This window comes from Lissotriton helveticus, chromosome 3_1 (genome assembly GCF_964261635.1).
Source record: "Lissotriton helveticus chromosome 3_1, aLisHel1.1, whole genome shotgun sequence".
Classification (NCBI taxonomy): Eukaryota; Metazoa; Chordata; class Amphibia; order Caudata; family Salamandridae; genus Lissotriton; species Lissotriton helveticus.
This window is the reverse complement of record NC_136061.1, coordinates 991,415,565-991,440,212: the sequence shown is the minus strand read 5'-3', so window position 1 is coordinate 991,440,212 and position 24,648 is coordinate 991,415,565. Positions and strand designations below refer to the sequence as shown.

Sequence of the window (24,648 nt, the reverse complement as noted above, 5' to 3'; positions counted from 1 at the left end):
ACAGACACGGTCACTAAACTTTACACCCCGGTTGGAGGCAACAGCCAGTCCCCTCTGGACCCAGTAAACCCAGTGAACATTTCTCTAATATTGGAACCCCCCGCAAGTCCCTCGCTTGATTTTCCAGCAACAAATGAGACTGTTTGTAGTATACTTCCTCGTGTTTCAACGAGGTCTGTTCGTAAATCCACATCTCAAGCCACGGACCGAGCGCCGGAACCAACAACAAAGAGAAAGCGGGGTGGAGGCCCTCAGAGGCAAAAAAATGCAAAGATATCCAAAACCAATTGGATTGGTGGTCTGGAGACTTAAGTAATGCCATCTATACCAGAGCCTCAGTTATCTATTCCTTTTGTGGGTGCCCCTAATTCGGACGTGGCTGGTGTTCATCCACACTATGCTGCAGATGGGTTCTGCGTTAAAATGGGGGCCCTATTTACATCATCTCTCTCACCAATCCGCGAAAGACTATTATTAATAGAGGAAAAACTTTTGCAATTAGAATCACTTGCTGTATCCAACTCTGGTTTCATCAATAAGTCTTTGGGGGGAAACGCTGGGTTTTCTGCAACTACAACAAATGTGATGTGTAACCCATCTATCTCCACTATCCTACCACCTACCTCATTATTATCTAATACAATATTAGCACCACCTAGCGGGAATGCTGGGGTTGCTACTACCACCAATCTTGACAATGTTACACATGGTGAAGCAGGATGTGATGAGAATGATAGATCGGAGACGCTTACTCAGAGGGGGGCATGGTGCATAAAACCCAGAGAAAAGATAAAGCCTGCGATCACCGCACATGGCTTTCCAGTACTGGTGTGACGAATCCCAGCCTGCCAGGCATAGATTCACCACCTGCATCATCTCCATATGTTGTGTATTGGCTGGGGTTCCCGTGTTGGAACGAGGCAAAGAGGAGTCGTATAGTGATCTAAAAAATAAGTGTACCCATTGGCTAAATACAAATAGACCACTCCCACCTCAGGCGTTCAGTGAAAGTTTATTTGCCCATAGAGTAAGTTGGGTGGGACAAAGAGAGAAACTTATTGAAGGTGATTGCATCTTGATTAATTTTAGAGACAGACGGGCGGTTAAATATATTTGAGATTGGTGCCAGCCACGGGTGGCATCTGGAGTACAGACCCTTCCTTTATGCAATTTTTACCCTCCTTGTCCTCTATTAGAGAGAAGGGGTAACTCATGGGAAAGATGGGAACCGAGAGCTCAAGCAGGAAGTGAAAATAACAGGCGGCGTAACTTTGATACCTTCCTACCAGTTGCCCTCCCCGTGAGTAACAGATTTAGCGTCTTAGATCAGGTAGATTGACTGATCCCCAGCAGCCAATACTCATCATCTACGGCTCAAAAGGTCCACGATCAGGTATTGGTCTTGAGCAGTGAATTGGCGATAGGTGAAATCTCTAAGGGAACCGTTGATGATATTCAGGAGGCTCCAGAAAGTATCCCGCCTGGTAGGGTGGGGACCATGCCTGGAACACCTGAATGGAGGGGGGGAGGGGGGAAGTGTCTACTTTTGTGTCCCTGGCTATGAAAGTTCAAAGGTTACAGGGAGCTGTGGTTACTAATCAGCTTCCGATGATAAGCAACGACTGGGCATTGGTAGAGAACAACATGGGAAGAGTTGATAGTCATACTGAAGCCCCCTTTGGTACCAATGGTGGTTATGAGGAGGTGAATCCGTTTATGGCTCCTGTTAGAGGGGAGTCCCTCATAGCTCTGCAGAGTACTAAAGTAGAAATGCCATAGGGTCTAAGGATGTTATCATTGAATATAACTGGATTAAATGCTAAAATGGACCTCCCCAAATGGGGTGAATTCATTGATACCCATGAGATCTACTTATTCCAAGAGACCTGGGCATTAAAATCTTCGCATAGAGCTGGGTTTGTTACATATTGCAAAGTGGCTGTTCAGGGGCCAAGGGGGAGACCGTCGGGGCATTTGAGTATATGGGTTGGTATACATCTTGGCTGTACAGTTGAAATGATAGAAACCCACTCCCCTGACATCTTGTGTATCGTTCTGTCCCTTAGTAATTTCCCAAAGGTGGCTATTATTAATGTTTACTCTCACCCTGTGAGGTATGGGCAGACCTCGCAGACATTAGTTTGCTTGGCTTCTTTTCTTTCCACGTTGCCCGAGCAAATCTATCCTATCATCGATGGGGATTTTAACTGCCACTTCGAACCTCTGAATGGCTTACCTCACTCTATTACGAGTGATGAGGATTCAACCTGGGAACTTCCTATGTGTAACCTTTATCCGATAGGGGGCTGGACCCCCCTAGTCCTACAGCTGACCTCACTTACCCTCAGTTATTCACTGAGGGCATGTAATGGTCGCCCAGGGAAACCCAGGGAATTTCACCTTCGAAAGGCCTCCACAATTTCTTGGTAAATGTGGAAACCTGGCACAGGATTCTGAATGTTATGGTCCAGACACGCGTTGAAAGTGACCATAATCCGCTGGTTGGAACTTTGGATAGATATCAACCGGTAGTAGGGCAGCCCTCAACTAACCCGCCACCATCTAACTTAATAGCAATCAATGGAGGCAGAAGAATCAGTTGGGGAACATTTGTACAATCCCCAGAAGCAATTGCTTCTTAGTATAAATCTATTATCCCCTTCCTAGAAAAGGCAAGCTCCATCTCAGATAGCTGCGGCGTCACTTGACACCAAAGAGGTGCTGGGGAAAAACCACTTGGATATGGTGGGAACTCTGGCAGAGTTTTTTTATAGTAGTACAATTCGCAAAGGAAATGAACGTAGAGGAAAAAACCCTTGGTACAACAGGACATTCAGGGATTAAAAGAGTGCTCTGTTGACCAAACTCGGAGAGGGTGATACTGCAGGTACTAGGGAAGCCAGGGCGCTTTTTAAGAAAACTATTTTAGCAGTAAAATCTGAATGGGAAATTGATAGATGGCAGGTTATTAAGAAAGCCCTAGATGACAAAGATACACGAGGATTTTGGAACCTGGTGAAGACAGTAAAAACCGAGGGCAGGTCTGCAATCAAGCCAAACCTTGGGGAGGAAGTCTGGCGAGCCCATTTTAAACTTTTATACTCTAAGTCTCAAATTGGAACTAATGAGATGAGGCCACATGTAAGCGATCATATTTCTGTCCCCCTTGGCGACATACCTCCTTGCTCACTGGCTGAGGTAACAGTGGCTCTGGCCAAAGTTTTAGCTAATAAGGCACCAGGACTGGATAGGGTTCCAGGAGACCTGTTCAGAACCGAACAGGTAGTATGGGCTCCATATCTGAAGAGCCTTTTTAATGCAATAATCCACGGTGTGGCACCCCCTCCAACATTGGCAGGTGCCGAGATCATTCCCATTTATAAAAAAGGTTCCCCTCTAGAACCAGCAAACTAAAGGGCCGATCAGCCTAATTGATGTAACACAAAAGATTTTTGATTGTGTTCTTTTGGGAAGATTGCAGATATGGATGGATGACCACAATATACTCACTCTCTTACAAGCAGGCTTTAGGTCCTAAACCTCAACTATAGATCAGTTGTTTAGATTAACACTGATCTATTGGAAAACTATAACGTTGGAGGGAGGCTCTCTCTATCTAACATTCGTGGACCTTAAATCCGCATTTGATATGGTGGATCGAGATCAGTTGTGGGGTTTATTGTTCGATATGGGAGCTCCAGCTTACCTTTGTCAACAGCTGAAACGCCTCCACGAAGGTACCTTTGCCAGAATAAGATTTGCGAAAAGCGGGGAACTATCCGTTCCTTTCCCCATTGAGAAGGAAGTGAGACAGTGTTGTGTGCTTGCACCAACCATTTTTTCCCTCTTCTTAAATGGGCTAATTGAGAATCTTCTGGCCGTTAAGGACATTGATTCTCCAAGATTTTCAAACTGCAAAATACTAGCATTAATGTTTGCGGATGACACGCTGCTCCTATCTAAAACACCTATGGGGATGCAGCATGTCTTAGAGGAATTTAGCCTGTTTTGCAAGAAAAGGAATTTGGAGGTAAATATACAGAAAACAAAGTATATGGTTTTCCATGCTGATTCTACCAACTGCCCACACCCTAAAATTATCTCAGGTCCTTAGAGAGGGTGCCTGTTTGTGATTATCTTGGCCTTACCCTAAATGATTAAATGGAGTGGGGGCCACAAATTACTAAAGCTAATTTAAAATTAATCCAGGCAACTGGGGGGATTATAAAAGTTCATAGGAGCTGCGCTGTAAAGGTTATTGGTCCCCCTGCTGAAATCTATAAGGTTCAAGCAAGGGGGGCCCTCTATGTACGGTGCTGAACAGTGGGATCACTGCCCAACTAACACTCTGACAGTGACCAAAAATAATTTCTTAAGACAGCTCCGGGGCCTTCCAAAAAGCACCCCCTTAACTCCGTTGAGGATGGACCTGGGTATTGTTCCCATTGCTGACCTGATCGCTTTCCGCCCACTCCTCTACTGGCGACTGCTATGGAGCACGCCATGGCTAGAAAACTATAGGGAGGAACTAAAATCAGTTATGTTTATCTTGGGGGCGGGGAACATACCTTGGTTGTCCTTTATTAGGGTTGCATTTCGTGCTATAGGGAGGAATGACCTGTGGTTTGCACCAGAGGAGACATGTCTTGTTACATCTAAAAAAATCATTATCATCTGCTTTGAAAGATCATAGAATGGCGTGTTTTCTTCAGACAGCAGATTCATCCAGTCTGACTTCCAGGTTTCTGTATGTAAAGCAGTATTATGGTTTGAAGCTGGTTTTGGACTTTATCCAACCCCTTGCAGCTAAGAAATTGTTCCAACAATTTAGGCACAGGACGCTCCCGCTCTATGCATTTACTAATAACTGGGCGAGAGCTACAAAACAACTTTGTCCCGGGTGTACTGTAGTGTAAGAAACTGAGATTCATGTGATCTTTTTCTGCCTTGCATATAGTTTGGCTAGATCTAAATGGGTCCTACAACTTTGCAGAAACCTGGGTATAAGGAACTATAGAGAGGTCTTTAGGATATTAAAATATGACACTCACCCGGTTTTTGTTGTTGCAATCTCCACATTTTTATTTGCAATGTGGTGGAAGCGCAGATGCTTATCGAAAAAATAGAGTAGAGAATTTAGGTAGTCTTGTCCTTTTTAAGATTAACTTTTGTGATTTTAAATTGTATTATTCAAGGATCTTAACTCTTTTTAACATTTATGTTTAACTTATATTTTTTAAGAGTTTGTGTTATATGAGGGTATTGTTTAAAATGTTGATAATGGTGCCCTTGATAGAGACACCTGACCATGTTTAATGTCCCCCACGTGACCTCTATCTGTGGGGGTGGGACCCTCTACATACTGCCACCTTTTAATCGTCTGGGGCTCAAATGTTAAATCGCATTTACATTTTTTATTACTATTGTGTCGTATTATGATGTTGAACTTAAAAATGTCATACTATTTGTGCGTTTATGGCTGCAATTTCCGAAATAAAGTTCTTTGACAGACTGGCTGAGAATAATTGTGAAAAATCTGACGGGTGCCCGATAAATTGAATTTCTTTCCTGGGGGGGCGCAGCATTAAAAAGTTTGAAGAGCACTGCTCTAGAGCCTGGGCTACACTGACGAAAGAAAAGAGAGAAAAGCTCTAGCTGGATATATTAAACCACATTTCTCAGAGATAACTTGTTACTAGTTATTAAAAATCAAATATATCGAACTGATAATTAAAACATTTGGGGCCCGATGTAGGTAATCCCAGATTGCCGATTCTTAAATACCGAATCATACCGATTCGGTATTTAATAACTGGCAATCGGGATGTAGCTAATTTTACCGTGAGGCCCATAGGAATTAATGTCAATTACCGAATCGGTAAATACCGATTCGGTAAATTTACCGAATTTACAAGGGGGACAGGGTGTCACTTTGACACCCTGTTGCACCCCTCAATTGTGCATGGGTGCACATGTTGTAGACATACATGCCCTTATGGCATGTATGTCTGCAACATGGCACTGTTTGAAAAGCAAAATAAATGCTTTTTAAAGGGTTTTCTTAATTTACCATCAACAGCAATTAGGAGTACATATGTTGTGATGCAATCATATATTTGAATATCGAGCACAATCCTTGCCGGGTGTACAGTATAAGAGATATTGACGGACAAATCCATCATTCAGGAGTAGAGTCCCGTCCCCAGGTAGGTCACCAATTATGGAGACCAGCCCTTGGGAATAAAAAGCCAATTGTCTCTAGCAAGTTAGAGTACTAGTCTTTGGTTATTTGGAAATTCGTTTCCAATAAGTGATGTCTATTTTGCATGCTAACTGTCTTTCTTTACTACACAACCTTGTTGATGATGCCTTGTTGATTATAGTGCCAAATTATTTAATTATCAGGTCTGTAAATTCGATTTGTTTGTAATTCGTAAAAAGTTATCTCTGATAAATCTGGTTTCATCTATCCTACTAGAGATTATCTTTTCTTTCCTTACATCTGGGGTAGGAGGCATTCCTTTCGGGGTACATTTTACTGAGGACTACCAGAGTCAGATGATTCTTTAATATGTAAGATTCATTCAGCTGTCATCCTCACTGTTACTCTTAATCGCATATGCTAGACACTACATTAACTACATTCAATGTCTGTTCAAAACTACAGGTCTTCTGGTCTCTTTCAATTCCTAATATGTATTTGTAACTAAAAGGAAATTGAGGAAATACAAGTTAAACATGACCTAAAGCTATCAGTCCTTAAAGTACTCATTCACCCCTGTAACAATGACCCTGTTTTTCAAACTGTAAATGACTAATCCCACTTGAATGAAGCCTTAATGAAGAATAGGTAGATAATTGTGAATTAAATGTGAGTGCTGTGCATTACACGATTATTTGTAATGCTATCATCATCAAAGGCAGTGGAGGCTGTGCTGCAGTTTCCTAGAACTATTTTGCAAGTTACCACACATCGTATTTTTTCCATAAAATGTTTTAGCTTACTATTTGAGTCTTGGCATTTGAATCAGTTTCGTTTTTATAAAAAAAAGTAAAATAAAAAAACACACAACACTTGGGATTGCCTATGAAATTCAGCAATATTTTAATGGAACATAGCCAATAACGAGGCAAAATAATGCATTGCAATTACAGTTTTCTGGATTGATCGTTGTGATAAAACTCAACATACTTTGGCAAAGCCAAAAGTAAGAGTGATAGCAGGGGCAAAAAAAACATAGGGGTCCATTAGGATGGCGGACAGATCGCCACCGCCATCCAGGCGGTGGCGATCCGTCCGCCATCCCTGCCCATCCGCCACCTTTCTTCCCCCCGCCATATTACGATGGCGGGGGGGGACCGTGGCGGAGGGGAAGACCGTCCGCCTCTTTTCCGCTGGGATCAGCTTGCGACCGCGGCGGAAAAGGCCTGATATGGTGGCGGTGTCTATCAGACACCGCCAGCCATATTAGGATGGCCGGTGAGGAAGGCCTTTCCGTGGCAGCATTAAGGCATACGGTCTTTGCTTTGGGGGCCCGTTGCAGGCCCCCAGGGTGAAGTGGGGGGTGCACTTCAATGTGTGCCTTTCAATGTACACCATGACAGGCACCGCGCGGTGCCTGTCATGTTGTGCATTGAAATGTGCAACGTGCATTTTTTGCATTGCGGCGGCCGATGCTCAAGCACCGTCCGCCGCAATGTAGAAAAATGCGGGATGCACCCGCCACTGTGGCGGATGCATCCTAATTGGGGGCACTGTTCCTCGGACCTTGTGGCAGACGGTACCGGCCCCCCACAGGATGGCGGACGGACTTTGTCCGTCCGCCATCCTAATGGACATCAAAATTGGCAGAGCCAATAGGTCAGCTCTGAGATCCATTGTCTTTTAAAGTGCTTGTTTAAAGTCATGGTGTGTATCTTTCATCCACACAGCTCCCAAGGTTTCAACTGAACAGCATGGTCAGATTTTCAACCGGTTTTTCTGCTTTTTCATTTATTTCATAAGGAAATGTATGCATCTTTCTTACAATGCATGCTAAATCTATTATATCTAATATACACTGTTTTCATTTACAGCTCATGATAGGAAATTTGGACTAGGCCATGGATCCTGCCAGGCTGGGACATCCAGCTTTTATGCAAGGGTATGTTTTATGTATAAAGTGGAATCTTATTGTATCTACGTGTAGCAGAGCACATTTTTTATTTTCATAGAATATCCTCGCTTTCTCTTCTACACAATCCTAGCGCATACAAAAAGCTGTACACAAAGGTAAAGAAATAAAGAATGGCAGCGGTTCACACACCACAATCAGTACTGTATTGCATGGTGCGCATTCTTTTCCTGTCCATATCGCCATTTTGGGGACTTCTGCATTAATGCAAGCACAAATAGACTGTTCCTTTACATAACTGTGTACCAACAAAGTTTAAAAGAAATAAGGCCAGCGTTTCTGTTTTTAGCGTGAACAGGCAATGAAAAGGCAAATCTAGAAACAGGACGCTGGTTCCTGAGAACTAGATAAACCATTGCAATCCATATGTTATTAAATCATGTTATAACCCCCTTCTTTTGTCCAACCGTGTATAAAAAAAAAAACAACAAAAAAACATTTACCCTGTGAAAGAATAGCAATAAAAATAATGGAATTAGTTTTTAACATAAACCAATGACTGGCACAAGGTCATGGAAGGAAAGGACGATCAAATGTAAGTTGTAAGGATTCATTATTGATCCAATAACTATAAGATTACTGGAATTAGTTAAGGACCCAGTTTATACTCTGTGTAACATAATCATCAGTATTACAATAACAAATGTGCATGTCATTAGCAACATTGGCATTAGCCACAAAAATAAGGAAAAAACATTAACGCGCGGAAAGAAAAAGTTGTATCAAGGAAGGACAAATTTAATGAAAAATGAAGGTTTCAAATCCATATCAAACTTTACGATATGAACAATGATTATAAAATAATGTGTGCAAACCAACTCAACATGCATTCTTTCAGTAGTATGTTTTTGTTGTTATTGTGTAGTGCATATTCTTTCGTTTATTTAAGACACATTTAATACTTTAAGTCTGTTTGTAAATACTGTTTTGTAAAATAAAAACATCCGTGTTAAAAAAGCAACAAATGTTAAAATGTAGCAAAACCTGTGTTTTATATTTCTGCATATCAAGGCCAGTAGTATGTCTGGTACACAAGAGGTACCACAAGAAGGTTGTGCAGTAGTGCTGAATTATACAACCTGAATACTACAGCGAAATCCTCCTTTGGCACATACATAGAACGCATCCTCATTTTCATGCTGGTATTCCCCATGTGAAGAATTTAATTGCTACTTCTAGCAGTGGATGTGCCAAGGAAGAAGAGTAGTCGCCTGTGTGACAGCACAGATGTAGAACCCCCTTATGTAAATATTTAGGTAGAATGTAAGGAAGGATTCCTTATCTCACCATTTCGAAAACTCCCATTCACCCTGTGGCGTCTCAAGCTTAAATCCTCAGGGAGGAGGACCCTGGCAGTGGTCTCTCATGAAGACATATTAGGGATGCCTTTGTGCAGACAAAGCCTTATATGGCCTGACGTACGTTGATTGGATCTAAACTAGCACATTAGTGCTGGTTCCTTTACATGGATCCTCAAAATGTTCCTGAAAAGGCACTGTCACAAACCACCACACTCTTCTTAGGGCTACCTAACTCACTCTCAAAGGCTGGGTGCACATGAGTGCATAGTAGAAGAGGGGCAAATGTACTACATTGGTTTAGGCAGAAGAGGCATGTTTTACGGTTCTAGGATACGACTCTCAAGGCATTCTCGGAGGCCTTTACGTGTCACAGAGCCAGCTCCAGGTCTACTTTAAAATCACATATGTAAAGAAGGACACTGTCCACATACAGGTAAATACTGTCTAGCCCCTCCCTGATATGTATTCTCTGGGTCAGAATTTCTTGGTGACTACCTGCATATCGCATATGCCAGTGGTGGCTGGTATGGAACACGGTTGGCGGGGAGGGGGACTTTGAGAAATATTTTTAAAAGACACTTACCATTCGCCATCTCTTCTCGCCGCCTCTGCGCTTCTCTTCATGACTCCGGAAGAAACAGGAAGCGCAAAGGCTTGCCTGAGCCAATCACAACACCGCAAACCAGCATTGTGATTGGTCTGAGCGCAGTGGTTCGGCACTCAGATGGGGACAGGGAGTCTGTGCATGTTCTCCACCCAGGCTGTGTATTACCGCCCCGTGGAGGACATGCAAAGTGTGCATGACTGTTTGACCGACCCAAGACGGCCGGCTAAACCGTCATGCACACTTTAGTGCATGAACCATTCCCACTCGCTGTGCCACCAGCCCCACCCCATCCTAACCCAGCCCCACAGCAACGAAAAATAATATGATAATAAAGTTATCATCATTTTATTTTTCCCTTTTCCACTGCTCTGAGAGCAGTGGGGCGATGCACCTCTGCCTTAGTGAAGGAGCCACCCCTGACAGTTTGCTGTGGCTAAAATGAACAGAAGCAAGGACAAAGAACAGCCCTGTACAGTATTGTACTGCTCTTTCATTTGTTTAAATGTGTTTTATTGCATGTTCAAGTCTTTATAAATAAATAAATAGTTGTTTCAAGTTTCCATTCACACACACATTCATCACTTACAAGCGTAGCTGTAACAATGCAAACAGCTGATTATGATACCACATGTTCACTTACATTATATTGCCTGCTACAACATGACACGAAGTTGGACGGTGCCATGCTAATATGTGTACAGTAATCGCTGTTGATGAACATAGATGCTGTAGTATAGAATATGTATTAATTACAGAGATAAACAGTTTTTTCCCCCAAAAATAACATTTACAACATGCACATTATACATGACTACCAGTGGAGGAAAAAGGGAGAGACAGGAAAAGAAAAGAAAGAACAAGAGGAGATAACCATTGGCCCACCTCCCCCACCACTAATTGGTCAGTCGCACCTGTCCACTGCTGAATATCATTTGTATGCATTAGTCAGTATGAATCGATTCCCAGGACAGTGACCCCGTTGTCTCCCTGACCACTCACGGCCAACTCTGTGTGACTAGCCCTGGTCCTCTAAAGGAGTACTTCTGTTGTCAAGGGCCGCTTCACTGCCCTCCTTTGCACTCCTCTTTCATTTGGTTGGAAATTATCTCACCTGTGCTTACACATGTAGTGGTAGATGAGTATAAATGGCACTCCTACTTCTGTATTCTATCACCAGAACCCTTGTGCCATAGAACCTGAAAAACACATTCACAGTTCAGTGTATTAAATTCTTCCTCAGTATCCATAGACGACTCCCTTGAGGTTAGAAAGCCTGCATTCATCCCAAAGCAAACTCAATCAATCAATAAACTTTATTTCGGTCGAATAACTCCAAAATTGCAACAGGCAATACCGTACAATTTCTAATAAATATAGTTAAAAATATCTAATAAAATACATATATACAAGTTACATATAAAAATGAGTTAGGATACCTAATGAAATACATATGTTACGAAACACAAGAGCAATTATCAAGTATTATTAAGCTACTATTGAATAAAAGACCACATTATCAATCCCTCCTCCTAAATGGACAAGTAAAACTGATAGCAGCAAGAGCCTCTAAGAAGTCCTAATATTGGGCGGAAAGGGTCCAGAATCTGTCTAGATTCTCCAGTCCAGCAATAGATTAGATGGACCCTAATACAATATATATCGGTATAAGCTTGTTACAGGGACTGGAACATAATAAGACCATTGCTAGCTTATGGAAGGACAGTATGTGTCGAAACTTAGGAATCACAGTAGCTACTTTTTGCCTACAGGGCTTGAGTCCGCATATTTTCAGATGGTTAATTGTAAAGGAACAAGGTTGCCTAATGGATTTTAATCTCCTGGAGGGGGACAGATTATACTGTGAGCCCTATTTGTTGGAATCTACTCCATCCACCACCACGCCCCAGTTGTGCACAGCATTTAGAAATAGATGCGTATATGCTCTCTCGACATTGGATGGTCATAAGGGTTCCCCCGAGGGCAACCCTTTCGATCTAATGTTCCATGCCCACTGTAGAAAATGTGCCACTACGAAGACTACCGATTCCTTAAGGTCATGTTTTAAAATCCTTAAAGCCTCCCAGTAGTGCCTTATCACCTCCAGCCTACACACTGCAATGATCCGTTTCTTACGCTGGAGTGAATAGCTGGGGCAAAGCAGGAGAAAATTGTCTACTGATTTTATTTCCTGTGGGCAAAATGGACAGTGTTCTGGGGAACAGCCTGATTTGTCCCACTTAGATGTTAGTGATCTTAGGGATAATGTCCTAAATCTAAACTGCACATACAGACGTTTTGCTTGTGGAGGTTGGATTCTGTCCTTATAAGCCTCAAACTTAGGTAAACATTTGATATTCAGGAACAGCGCAGTCTCGTTCCCATCTATATGGTCATTCCAAATCCAAAGCATAGCATTTTCCTAGTATGCTTTTTTCAATTTCAGATTGAGACACTGTACAACTTCTGCTGGTGAATTCCATAAATCTCCCATTTTCATCAATTCACACTGTTTCTTAACATTTTTCAACCATGGGGTACAGGTTTGTTTATCACAGGAGATTAAATCTACCAAGGAGTCCCTGTAGGGAGCCAACTCCAAGGTGGTCCATAACCTCACCCAATACAGCAGAAACTTTAAAAAGGACACCATGTGGATGGGCTTTAGAGCTAGATCCAGCCTCAGGGGAGCAAGGGGTATGATCAATGGCAAATTTAGCACACCCCTAATAAATGTGTTTGCTGCAGTTGTAAGAGAAATTACATCAGTGTATCACCATAGCTCTGACCCATAGGTGGGTGCTGCCACTGCAGTAGCTCTATATATCCGCAGGGCCAGGTATATTGCTCCACCTGCTATAGCCTTATATATCCTCCCAATCTGTTGTGCTCTCTGATTAAGAGCTAATTTTCTCTTCTCGATTTGGTGAACCCAGCTCATAGTTTCTGACAATCCTATTCCTCAGTAGTCAAAATGTTTGACCTGTTCTATTGGGGAGCCTTCGATCACCATCCTTGTTCTGAAGGATTTGTGTATATTTGTCCCCCTAAATTTTGTTTTGGTGGAGTTACTTCAAGGCCCCTCTTTTTGCAGAAGGCAGCAAAGGAACACAGATCCGACTGAAGGCCCATGGGAGATCTGGAAATAAGCACTCAGACCCTCACCCACCCCCACCAATAATGCACACAAGTTTGCATCATCCTAGACAGCGACCTCCCCAGAAGCGTCAGGTCAACTCTGTAGCCATATCCTACTTCCACACCCTCCGTATGCTTCATAAGATTTTCAGTTGGATCCCCACCAGCACTAGGAAAACAGTGGTTCAAGCCCTCATCACCAGCCACCTGGACTAGGGAAATGCACATACGGAGGGTGTGGAAGTAGGATATGGCTACTGAGTTGACCTGACGCTTCTGGGGAGGTCGCTGTCTAGGATGATGCAAAGTTGTGTGCATTATTGGTGGGGGTGGGTGAGGGTCTGAGTGCTGAGGACACCATGTGTCGTCCTATGGCGAGGAGTTCTTTCTGAAGATGAGCACTTCTGTCTTGTCCACGTTCAGCTTCAGGCAGTTGGATCTTATCCAGTCGGCGCTGTTGGTCATGGCTTTCTGGAAGTTGAATCAGGTGGTGTTTGTGTCTTCTGTGAGAGAGATGATGAGTTGGGTGTCGTCAGCGTATGAGATGATGTTGAGTCCATGAGTGCTGGCGATGTTGGCCAATGGAGTCGTGTAAGCATTGAAGAGGGTGGGGACAAGGGAGGATCCTTCGGGAACTCTGCAGATGATGCTTTTGGGTTCAGAGGCGAAGGACGGTATAATCACCTCCCATCTCCTCCAACAACTGCAGACCATACAGAATACCTCAGCCAGTCTCATCCTTGACCTTCCCAAATGGACTAGCATCACCCCCGCCTCAGAAGCCTCCACTGGCTCCCCATCCAGAAGAGATGCCCATTCAAGTTGCTGACTCACCCCTATAAGGTCATCCACAACTCCAGACCCACATGCATCAATCATTGCCTGACTAACCTTCAGCTGACCAGAAAACTCCGATCTGCCTCCCTCGGCCTTGCGTACATCCCCTGCATCCGGCAGTGGAGGTCGCTCTTTCTCCTACCTCACCAGCAAATCCGGGAACAACCTCCCACTCCTCCTTCAAACTTCCCCCTCACTCGCCAACTTCAGGAAGGGACTCATGACCTGGCTCTTTGTCTAACTCTCAATCCCCAGTGACTGGATAGTCCCTGAGGGTATTCACTGCGTTATATAAATACCGATTGATTGAGTCACCCCAGAGCAGGAGAATATAGCATCACATAATTCTTTGCAATTACCTTATGATTTCAGCTTGTGAACTTCCTGATGAATGTCTACCACTGTTAACTGTCCTTACATAGCTTCAGTTTTGATGATTCGGGCTAATTGCATATCGGACTCAGAATATTGCATAGAAATGTACTCCAGTAGACTCAGCCATTCCAACAGTTCTGCGTAGTCCGCTCTTTTCTCCTCTGTAGTAACATTCAGCTGTGGGATCCCCTCCATTGGAGTCTCAATGCTTCTTAAGTCCCCTTCTAAAGTCAGCAGACCCCTTAGCAGCATGCCTTGAGCTTTAGGGGACTCTAAATGCAGATGCTTCAGTATATGCGCTTCCCATTCAGTCAGTAGGTTTCCAAATGTGCCAGGAATCTATTGCGAGTAGAAGGTTATAACTTCTTTTACTGTCCCCCCTATAAGCAAAATCTCTAACGACTTTAGGGCTGGCAACCTTCTGCCTGGGATAATAGCCAAAGGTCTTGCCCATCGCAGTGCAACCAGTAAGGGATGTTGATTTGATATTTTTTGTGTTAGACATTTAGATTTTGGGGGGAAAGCCCAAGAAGATGTGTTGAGGACATGGGCATTTCAGGTCCAGCGTATTGTTTGTGAGGTGGTGAGTAAAATGTATATTGTTTGTTTTGAGGGTTGCGTTGCCCTTCACTCATCAATTAGGTCTCACCCTGTCTTTCGCGTTTGTAACTTAGCAGCCCGCATACCCGGGCTGTGCCTTGCGTTGGGTGTGCAATGTATTAGTAGTTCCATCTGTCACGCAGTTAAAGTCTCTACCAATTAACATAGGGCTTTGCAAGGTGGATGCAAGACCAGGTTCAATAGTGGCTGCTCATCCAGTACACATTCTATTATATAAAATCTGCCTTCTGCCTCTATGTTTGTGCTATTGGCTACAAGGGGGTCTGATCCTTGAGAGATCGCCCAGCACACATGCCGAATACGAAATGTAATATACCGCTACATCTGTGTTTATCCGCATAATCTCAGCTGTGGTAAGGTGGGCCTCTTGCAACAGTGCGACGTGAGTACTGAGCTACCTTGTACAGAAGTAAGTGTTAATAATTTATTGTTTGATTAATTAAAATCTTTACAATATTGTGTACACCAAAAATATAAAATAATTGTCATACCATATACAGTTAAAGGTGCTGTAAAGAAGTTTAGACCAAATAAGTTAGTTATGGTGATATTGCCTTGTTAAATTATTTTCAACTGAAACTATGACTTTAATGTACCTGCAACTGAGTTGAATGTTTGACCCATCTAAACATGCGACACGACAGGTACAAATATCCATCAGTGAAAAAACCGGATTCAGCAGTGGTTTTCTGCCCAGATTAAAGTTGGAAAATGCAAATATTAGATGTATAATTGATTCTGAGGAATAGCAACATCGCCTGCAGATTTAAGTTATGTTTTTTTACGCCCATGGAGGTCTTCTATCTTTAGAGGTAAAACCCTAAAATCAATGCAGCTTTAGTTTTAATGTAATTCTTACTGCATATGTCTGCCGAAAGTTTTCTTGGTATCTAGGCATCATGGGTAAATTAGTCGTAGTCCAGGCATGGGAAATCATGCTGAAGGTATCCTTGTTTTCAATAAGGGATTTCTTTTTAGCATTTTGTTTCCGTTTCTTAAAATAAATTGTGACACTTTCTTTGGTCACAAAGTTCTTCAAGTTGTAATGATTTTAAGGAAGTGCCATGGATTATTAGAGCATCTTTTGTTGCAAGAAATTTTAGATCTATGTGTTGTAGTTCGAAGTCTTTATACTATGCATTCATTTGACGAAGGATAATTGTCTTGCTATCAGCTGATTGGAAAGTCTGAACTCCAACGTGATTTGAGGTCGAAAGGTCTTTGGTGGTAAAAAATAAAAAAAGTCTTCTATATATTCAATCTGATCGTGTTCAAAAGAAGTGGAAAACCCTGATAGAGCTGCTAGTCCATAAGATAGTGATGGTTGTAACTTGCTTTTGACTCCTGGAGTGTAGTGATTTGAAGGCCAGTTCAAAGAGTTTGTAAAAGGACTGTACAATCGAGGAAGGAAATGTAAAGGTAGAGACTTGTAAGGTTTTACAGTCGCGACCTTTATTGTTGATATACCAAGCACCTTGCTTTTCATTTTCAGTCCAACTGTAATGATATTAGTTTTATCAAGACGTATTTCTACCTTATTGCTGTGACCATATGTTCCGAGTTTGTGGAGCAGTCTTTGAATTCCGATGGCGTTGTACTCATAAGCAGAGTATCATCAGTGTAATTTAAGCAGATGGATTTGGCCTTATTTTGGAGGATCAGCTGTTGTTTTGCTTCGAGCGTCATTCAGGTCTGCATTAAAAAGGTTGAACAGGATTGAGGCCACACGTGCCTCTGTTCAGGCATGTATCTGTTGCAGATTTTTTCACTTTGTTTTCCAATACTAGTAGTTGGATGGATGGGCTTCACTTTGTCAAAGGTAGATTTGAGATCGATGAAACTAGGATATAATATGTAGTTTTTAATGATAGCTTCTTTGTAATTGGAACTGAGAGTGTAATAATGTTTTGGTCTGTGCCAATACCATGCCATAGGCTCCAGCCCAGTTTATTAATGAGGAATTGTGTGTAGTTCCTGCCTATTGTTCGAGAACTTCAACTTGCAACGTATTTTGAGTCATTATCCAGTATTGCCATTAGCTGATAATTGCTGGATTTATACTATTTCATTTTTTATGGATTGGCTGCAGTATACATCTGCCCTTAGATTCTGGAATGGTTTGGAAAAATAAACACTGGCTGCAAAGTTGAGTGAAAATATTTGACCAGAAGCCATGGTTGATTATATGTCCCTCCTTTTCGCGTGTTGTTGCCGCCCACTGAGCATGCCCATTTACTTGTAGCCTTTCACTTGACTGCATTCAAGTTTGTTTGTGTGCGCTATTATTTTTGTGTGTTTCTGTCTGTGTTTCAGGTAGGACTTCTTTTCGTCCTTTGTCATGTTGGTGAAGCTTTTATTTCTTTTATGTGTGTTATCTGTATATTTTCGGCAATACACAACTATTGCTGGTAGTTTAGCTTTGTTTAGGCAAACCTTTGTTTATTCGGTACCTTTATTTTTGGAGAAAGCAAGTGAGTCACTTGCTTACAACTTTGAAGTTTTTATTTGTTTTTCATTTGTTGTTGCTTAAGCTATAAGGGGACTCTTTCATTTCCAAAAATATATTTTTTGTGTGAAAAGTCATGCCGGGTGTGCTCCACAAGTCATTCCTGTTCCATTACATGATACTACACCCACTCTTCTTCCACACGCCCCTCCCTTCTTCCAGTTTCCTCTCCTGAGAAAAAACAATACATTCTCTTTTTGTTTTTTACTCCTCCTGTGCCTCCTTTCCGTTTCCCTTTTTCTGTCTTGCGTTCAATGGCGCAAATCTCTTGCGACAGAAAGAAAAAATAAATATCATTCTAGATATGGGAGGGACGGTGAGCTGGAGGAAAAGAGAGGTCAAAGGCCACCTGTTAGAAATGGAGTCTTTAGTTAGCAGTGGTTTGCACCCTGTCCAAGTAGGAACCCTAACTCTAGTTGGGGTAAGTAAATTACACCCTCAGAATAGCCGGCACTCACCTCCTTGGTAGCTGGGTAAGAGCAGTCAGGCTTCTCTCAGAAGAAATGTGTAAAGTATTTGTACACCCACACACACACCCCTCCACACCAGTTTAGAAAATTAACCAATATTTATCTGATTAAAACAAGACCAAAACGATAAAGATCCAACATACACAACTCAAGATATGAATTTTCAAAGTTAAATAAAGTTGTAGTTCTTAGAAATCAATGGCTGCTCTTGACCAGGACAAAGTACCTCAGATGCGTCAAAAACTTAAAGGCAATGCCGGGTGCAGGGGAGGTGAAGTGTCGAAAAAGCAGGTGATGCATCAGTTCCTTACTGCTACGCAGGTCGGTGGCACATTGGTGCTTGGGGACAGTGCTTTGCGCAGAGGAGGTGATGCGTTGCTGTATACAGTGATGCGTCAGTTCCTAAAGTAATTGAGCCACTAATGCCCGGTGATGATACATGGCACAGGGGAGGCGATGCATCGTTTTCAGGCATGGTACCATGGTTTCTTACTGCGGTCCGGTGTCAATGATAAAAGTGGCACTCGGGGACGATGCGCCACGAAGTGTTGAAAATCATGTTCCACTGTGTCGATTCCATGTGTTGAAGCAGGCACTGTCTCGCAATCAGAGCGGGGGTCATGAACTTTGGTGATGTGGTGCTCAAGACTCACAGTGGCGGTTCTCCGGAGACCCTGTCGTGAAAGGTCAGGGTCTGCGTTGAAAGCTGCGGTTGTTGCGTGGGGTGGGGACCATGCTTCGGTGTAGGCATCAGCGGTGTGTCGAGTTTTGCAATGATGCCCAAGTTCCGAAAGGACGCTTAGAGTCGATTTGTGGATTTTCTTCTTTTCAGCACCAGAACTCCCTTCCAAGGGTCCCAGAAACTGGATTTGGCACCCCTTGACATAGTAGCGCTCTTAGCGGAGGAGCCCAGGGTCTTGGTAGATTAAGTCTTTGATGGCCCGGAGATTTCCAACAGAAGGCAAGTTCAACTTAAGCCCTTGGAGAACTTTAGAAAGCAGGATGTAGAAAGCAAAGTCCAGTCCTTTCACTCCCAGGACAGAAGCAGCAAGTAGCAGCCCAGGACAGCAAAGCAAACCGCAAAGTGGCAGTCCCTCCTGACAACAACACAGCTCTTCTTGCTGGCCGAATGTCCTCAGTCCAGAAGTGTTCTAAGTATATGATGTCAGAGGTCCAGTACTCGTACCCATTTCAGCCATTGAAGTAGGCATACTTCAAAGAAAGGTCTTTGTAGTGCACAAGACCCTGCCCTTCCCTGGCCTAGCTCCAGACACATCACAGTGGGTGGTGACTTATTTGTGTGGGGACAGGCACAGCCCTATTCAGGTGTCAGTGTAAACTCTTCCCACCACTCTAGCTCAGGAAGGCACATCAGCTGGGTGATAGGCCATCAGGAACTGCAGGGCACCCCTCATCTCCCTTTGAGTGACTGCCTAGAGTGAATGCACAAACAGCCCAACTGTCATCCTGACCTAGACGTATATTTAGAGACAGGCAGAGGCCCCGAATGGTTAAAGTAAGAACTTGCCAACTTTCCAATAGTGGCATTTTCAGACCTGCAATTTAAAAAACAACTTCATTAAACAATGTATTTTTTAATTGTGAGTCCAGAGACGCCAAACTCGAATTTTCTATCTGCTCCCATTTGGAATATGCACTTGTAAGATGTTACAAGGCAGCTCCAATGCTAACCTTTGGGAGAGATAGGTCGTGCTGTAGAGATAAATTTCACTACCAGGACATGTAAAACACAACAGTGCATGTCTTACTTTTTAAATACACTGGACCCTGCCCATGGGTCTACCTTTGGCTTACCTTAGGGGTGCCTTGCATGTAATAAACGGGAAGCTTTGGGCCTGGCAAGTAGGTGCACTTGCCAGGTCAAAATAACAGTTTAAAACTACACACACAGACACTGCAGTGGGTGGCCTGGGACATGTTTGCAGGGCTACTCATGTGGGTTGCACAATCGGTGCTGCAGGCCCACTAGTAACATTTGACTTACAGGCCCTGTGCAATCCTGGTGCACTGCACTAGGGACTTACTAGTAAATCAAATAGGCCGTCCACGGAGAAACCAAATATCATTACATTTTAGGCGGTGAGCACTTGCACTTTAGCACTGGTCAGCAGTGGCAAAGTGCCCAGAGCCCTAAAGCCAGCAAAAACAAAATACAGCACACAGACAAAAAAAAGAGGTCAGAGGCAAAATGGTAGGAGAAACCACACCAAACAATGCCAGGTCAAACACCGCACATGAAACGTGAGCCCAGGGAAGGACAGGCAGCTGGGGCCCGAGAAAGAAAGTTTTGTGCTTTTGCATCATGTGTGAAGCAGTAAAGCAGGGGATGAGATGTGATGTTTGATTCCCTCTTTCCATGTACACTTGTACTGCTTAATTCTTCACTCCTCTCCCTGCCCCTATCTAATGCTCCCTCCTCCCCCGCACTGCCCTTGATTTGCTTAAAAAAATAAGTAAATAAATAAATGAACGCAATGGCAGTGTCAATGCTGACGGCGCTATAGCACTTTTTTAGCTCATGCGCTCCACAACACCCCACCTGCCCTCCCGTTCACTAGCCCCAACCGCCCTCCCATTAACCACCCCCAACCGACAGACCAAGCCAATAGTTTTTCCATAGGTGAGACCTATTGGCTTTGCCCAGGTGTGTTCTTTTTTATGAGGCACATGTGTTTTCAGTTATCTCATGAATGCTAGTCCACAGCAGTAAACATGCTATATTACCTTTTTAATGAAGGTTTCCTGTCTCCTATTTGGTCAGTGTTCTTTACTGATAGAATAGCTTAAGCAACCCTCTTCCTTAATTTCACTCCAATGCCATAGGCATGGGGGGTGCTAAAACTTCACCAAAATAACCAAGCTGGAGTTCAGAAGTGAATGAGCAATAACCAAGTCTCTAAATTTTTGTTTGTATCTTTTCACATTTGCTGTGCAAAGACAGGGCTCAAATGTTAGACTCTGCCTTCCAGGGAGCTTGGTGTTTACTTTTCTTTCTCTGACTGCAGAGTGAGAGGATTTATGTGGCAATCTTGTGATGGTCTGGGGATGTGAAAGAAAAGGATTTAGGATGTTATTTTTTCTAGCACACAACAAAGTATAAATGTCTGTAAATTAACTGTGCAGCCATTTCAGATTATATCAGAATTGGGAAAGAACAAATGATGCCCATTGTTTTGTAATTCTGAAGTGTGGTGGAAACAAATATTTAAATATGTCCAAAATAAATCAATACACTAGGTTATACTGATAAGCATTGTCCTTTGTGCTCAGTATAGGTTTATCAGTAAAACTGTATGTCTGCAAATGAAATGGTCATTTCAATTGAAAATGTGTTGTCTGTAATAGTACTGCACTACCACACCATGCATACATCACTATACCACGCTACTATGTGCCACTGCACTCTACACCACTGTATGCCACTCCACTTTACAACCCTCTACTCCACTTTATGCCTCTATACCTTATGCCATACCACTCTAAGACCCTCCACACTATGCCCATCCACTCTATGCCCTTCTACTCTATGCCCCTCCAGTCTATGCCCCTCCAGTCTATGCCCCTCCACTCTATGCCCCTCCACTCTATGCCCCTCCACTCTATGCCCCTCCACTCTACGCCCCTCCACTCTACGCCCCTCCACTCTACGCCCCTCCACTCTACGCCCCTCCACTCTACGCCCCTCCACTCTACGCCCCTCCACTCTACGCCCCTCCACTCTACGCCCCTCCACTCTACGCCCCTCCACTCTACGCCCCTCCACTCTACGCCCCTCCACTCTATGCCCCTCCACTCTACGCCACTCCATTGTTTGTCACTTCACACTATCCCACTCTACAATACTCCAATCCATGACACTCAACTCCACGAAACGGAACTGCGCTCTACGAAACTGTACATCGCTCTACTGTTCGACGCTCTATGACACTACTCTAAACCACTCCACTCTATGCCACCAAACCCCACTCCACTCTACTCCACGACACTCTACACTACTCCAGGCTACGACACACTACTTCACTCTACGGCACTTCATGCCACATTACTTCATTGTACTGCAATCTATGCCACTTTGGTACACGACCAGTGAAGTCATTTGGGGGTAGTCAGGAGTAGCAGCTGCTACCTCTAGCTTGCTCCCTTCTACTCTTGGCACTTTCTTTGTAACCCATGCCCTCAGAGGAAGTAAACGTTTTGTCCACCTCTGAGGCCAGGGAACACAAAATAAGTGCCAAGAGTAGCAAGAAGCAAGCTAGAGGTCCCAACTGTGACCCCTGACTACCCCTAGATGATGGCCATGTGTACGACACTACTACACTCCAATCTACGCCATTCCACTTGACACTCTACGCCAATCCCCTCCGGAAAACTCAATTCCACTCTAAGCAACTCCATGCCACTCCTCCGCACTCCACACTATAGCACTCTACGCTACTTCACTCTATGCCACCCAGCTCTACAACACTATACTCCACACCACGGCACATCATTTTACACCACTCTACAGCAATTCATTCTACTCTACTTTACTCTGTACCCCTCCACTCTACACCACTCTACAACACTCTACTCCATTCTACTGCATGACACTCCACACTTCTGTACTTCACGCCGTGCAACACCACTCTGTGACACTTTACTCAATGACACTCGACCCTACGACACCCTATGCCACTCCACTCCTCACCACTACACTCCTCGCTACTACACTTCATTCCAATCACTGAATCTCCTCTCCACTCTATGCCACTCCACTTCACGACAGTCCGCTCTGACACTCTACACCACTACACTTCACTGTACCCAACAACACTCAAATCTATGACACTCGTTGATACTCCACGCTGCCACTCCACATCCTCTATGCCACTCCACTCAATGACACTCTCCTCCATCCCAGTCTCTAACACTCTTCACTCTACTACAGTCTGCTCTGTGACACTTTACTCCGCGCCACTCCACTCTGACACTGTACTCCACTCTACAAAACTGTACTCCACTCCCCGACACTCTACTCTGAGCCACTCCACTATATCCCACTCTAGTTCAGTTCACTTTAAAACATTGTACTGCACGCACAGCAAAACACTCCACTCTACAACACTCTATGCCACTTCTCTCTGTGCCATTCCACTCAAAACCACTCCACTCCCGTCTTCGACACCCTACACTGTAATAAATTAATCCACCAATCTTCCATGATATGGGATTGCAGTAATGCATGATTGTGAACCAGTCGGTTGATTGCAACCCAACATTTTTTCCGGTTGCCATTATTGCATGAAGCATGCTTCAAAACTTTACTTTTGCCTGCTTTTTGCATCCCGGGATGCTTATTTCTGTTTATGCATAGTCTTAATTTTTTGTGACAAAGCCAAATCAAGCATTTTTTTTAGCATTGTTTTGTTTTCCCACCAATTTGTTTTTCCCTTTTTTAAACTTTTTGTTGAACCATGAGTTGTTGGAAATATAACTCCTATATTTTCTTTTCTTCTTATTTCTTTGCTTTTATATCAGGACCATATACAATGCCTTCCATGTAGTTTTCCAGAGTGTAATATGGCTTATGTTTTTTAAGCTCATTATTTTTGTTGCCTATCTGCTAGGTTTAACAACATTAGCTCAAACTTCTTCAATAGTTCGTGTGCTTTGCCCATCCATTTCAATCTCTTTAAATTCTCGCTAAATATTTTGTCTGAGCCAGGTCATATTTTCTCCAATGCGAGGTTAAAAATTGTTATTGTAAGAACCTGCAGAAGATGATCACTTTCTACTCTTTTTTTCTATTTTGAAACTCTGAATGTTTGCGACGAGATGAAGAAGAATCAGAGCATAATACAATGTTTAATTCCTGTAAAATGAATAGTGTGAAGGGGCTGATGATATATGCTACTTAAATTTGCCATTTGGAGCGCTCAGATCTGTTGTTGGAATTCTCAAATAGACTCTCTTTGCCTTTCTCTCCTTTGTGGTGCTGTTACTGTTGGTGCAATCGGCCATAGAGCGACCCGTATTTCTGTTTTGTCTTCATCCGTGGCGAACCTCCTTGTGCCTTTTAGATGTGCAACCCATACTCCTCACAATCCATGTAACAAATACGTACTCTTGTTTTCTGCTCACCATTATAAGAATAGGAGGAAGATGGGGCCCCTCAAAAAAGAGTGACCGCTCGCAGACCTTTTGAGGTGCTGCCTCATCTCTATGGTCTGGGAATGCCACTTGATTACATGTATTGCATATATTGCCCACCACTACCATGTTCCACAAAAAAAGTGTTCCTTGCTAGCTGCACCAGAGTCTGTAAAACTGCAAAAATGAAACCACTCCAAATCCCCATTCCTGGGTAACATGTCCTAGCCCGTGATGCACAAAGTAGGGCCCGGGGACTACTCACTGCCCTCCTGACTTTTATATGCGGCCCCCTGGTGAACAGTAACACTGGGCTGCTGTTTCTTGACTGTGCACTAACATTCAGTAAGAAGTTAAATACATTACAAGTATTATTTTTTTTTACAATTAATACTTTATTCGGCATCTAAACAATAACGTAAAAGTACAATTTAAAAACATTCACATTTCCTCTTTAGAAAGATTAAAAACA

The 24,648-nt window shown here is 43.2% G+C and overlaps 1 protein-coding gene across 1 annotated transcript in view; it reads left to right on the top strand.

Annotated features, from left to right (window-relative positions):
• Positions 1-24,648, top strand: part of ITGA4 (integrin subunit alpha 4) — a 628,337-nt gene that overhangs the window by 122,003 nt on the left and 481,686 nt on the right. The window contains exon 5 of the mRNA XM_078681473.1: positions 8,077-8,144. Coding sequence (XP_078537599.1) covers positions 8,077-8,144 — 68 coding nt within the window. The remainder of the gene's footprint in view (positions 1-8,076; positions 8,145-24,648) is intronic.